Source organism: Trichinella spiralis (assembly GCF_000181795.1).
Source record: "Trichinella spiralis strain ISS 195 chromosome Unknown Scfld2, whole genome shotgun sequence".
Classification (NCBI taxonomy): Eukaryota; Metazoa; Nematoda; class Enoplea; order Trichinellida; family Trichinellidae; genus Trichinella; species Trichinella spiralis.
Genome location: NW_003526941.1, coordinates 1,838,220 through 1,840,355, shown reverse-complemented (window position 1 = coordinate 1,840,355; position 2,136 = coordinate 1,838,220). Strand labels below are relative to the sequence as shown.

The window sequence follows — 2,136 nt, the reverse complement described above, 5'->3', positions numbered from 1 at the left end:
GTAAATTTTGTGCTCCAGAAAATTTATACATGAAATTCTTTTTTATGCAATTCTATTTTCAGATATTTCCAGGTGTTTTTCGACTGTTTTCATCAATTAAAAAATTCCAGTAAGCAATGAATTACTTTTCTTTCCAATTAATTTAAAGAAAACTTATTTTTTTTCAATATGTTAAATTGGAGATTTTGAAATTATAAATGGATAAATTTTCTATTTTACCGATTGTCGATCATCAAATCATTTTTTTTTATTTGTCCAAATATTTCAGTTTGTTAAATTGCTAATCTATTAAGTCCGTGTAGTAATATAATTTTGAATTGTATGCAAACTTGCAAATAAAAACGTAATAAATTCTGTGATTTAATAAAACGATTTTACTGTACTTAGGCCTCCAGCAGGGGGGCTATATTACTAAATGAAAATTAGGTTGTTTTACTAGAGGCGAAGTAGTTTGCTAGTCGTATAACTTTTTTTCTAGAATGTCCTTCATTCATGCACTGGAATTCACTCAGTCGATGGTCACGGCAGCGCGTGGTTAACTCCACCATCATCAATAGTGAAAAGATAAGTTTTTTTTTAAAATTATATGGCTGATATTCAATGCATGCTATTTGCATGACTTTGCAAATTGAAACTAATGGATACTAATACGTGCAATTGATACGTAAATTTTATGATTTAAGAGAAATTAGCATCACCTACACCGCTGAAATCGAACGGAGGTAAGTAAAAAAGAAAAGAATCAAATGCACTGTTATTCGTTTTATCTAGTTGTTTCATAACAAACATTATTTTTATAATGTTACTCAGATCCTTGAATTCTCAAAGAATTCGCCATCCCACTCGCTATTTGTCAAATGTGAAAAATGCTGTTAGGCGACTATTTGCTTTAATTTCTCATTTTTTGTTTTGTAGGTTTTATTCTTATAAGAATATCGAGATTTCAATTTCAGGTAAGTATTTTTTTTCTTTTTTGAATTAATTTTTAGATAAATTGTTTTAGAATTGGTGAAAAGTAATCGAAACAGTTTAGGACTGAATCAAGAAGCTGTTTGTAACACGTTGAATTCAAGAGAGATCATCAGGTAAGTTTTTTTACAACTGAAATTTTTTACTTCCTGATATGCTTGATGGAAATGATTTATTGAGAAGCACTAAATATTTTTAAACTCAGGTAAGTAATTTTTTAAGTGACTCCATTTTATGAATCATTCGAATGATTCCAAATGGAGGGAAAAGAAGAGAGTATAAGCATAAGCGGAGTTCCGGGAGGATAGGATAGGATAAGATGGGGAGGAGAGTATAGGTGGAGAGGAGAGGGGAAGAGAGTATAGGTGGAGAGGACAGAGGAGAGGAGAGGGGAAGAGAGTATAGGTGGAGAGGACAGAGGAGAGGAGAGGGGAAGAGAGTATAGGTGGAGAGGGGAAGAGAGTATAGGTGGAGAGGGGAAGAGAGTATAGGTGGAGAGGGGAAGAGAGTATAGGTGGAGAGGGAGAGTATAGGTGGAGAGGGAGAGTATAGGTGGAGAGGGAGAGTATAGGTGGAGAGGGAGAGTATAGGTGGAGAGGGAGAGTATAGGTGGAGAGGGAGAGTATAGGTGGAGAGGGAGAGTATAGGTGGAGAGGGAGAGTATAGGTGGAGAGGGAGAGTATAGGTGGAGAGGGAGAGTATAGGTGGAGAGGGAGAGTATAGGTGGAGAGGGAGAGTATAGGTGGAGAGGGAGAGTATAGGTGGAGAGGGAGAGTATAGGTGGAGAGGAGAGGACTTGGGAACAGCTGAGTAGGGAGAAGCCATTTTCTAGATGCGAATTCAATTGCTGGAGGGCCTGATCTGAGTCAGCCTCAGGGGAGCCTAAGGGCGTAGCCTGAAGTGTAACTTAAGGCGTAGCCTTGGGCTATCTTTTTGAAAATCTTGAAAAAATCTGGAATTTACGGAAATTTTGCCGGAGGCATAGCCCGAAGCATAGCCTGAGGGCAAATATTTTTAAAATTTGCCTAAAGCATAGCCTGAAGGCAAAATGTTTTTTAAAAAATAGCCGGGGGCATAGCCTGGGGGTAAATTTTTTTTAATTTTCCCTAAAGCGTACCCCGGGGCGTACCCGCGCTTTTTTTTGAAAATTCTCGAAATTTCCACAAA

The 2,136-nt window shown here is 37.2% G+C and overlaps 1 protein-coding gene across 1 annotated transcript; it reads left to right on the top strand.

Annotated features, from left to right (window-relative positions):
* Nucleotides 1–478: 478 nt before the first annotated feature.
* Nucleotides 479–1,207, top strand: Tsp_02899a (hypothetical protein; the record flags this gene model as incomplete). Its single annotated transcript, XM_003379183.1, has 4 exons — nt 479–534; nt 684–722; nt 1,004–1,085; nt 1,192–1,207. Coding segments are annotated over 4 exons (193 nt in total), but the record flags the coding sequence as incomplete, so codon positions are not given.
* Between the last annotated feature and the right edge of the window lie 929 nt (nt 1,208–2,136).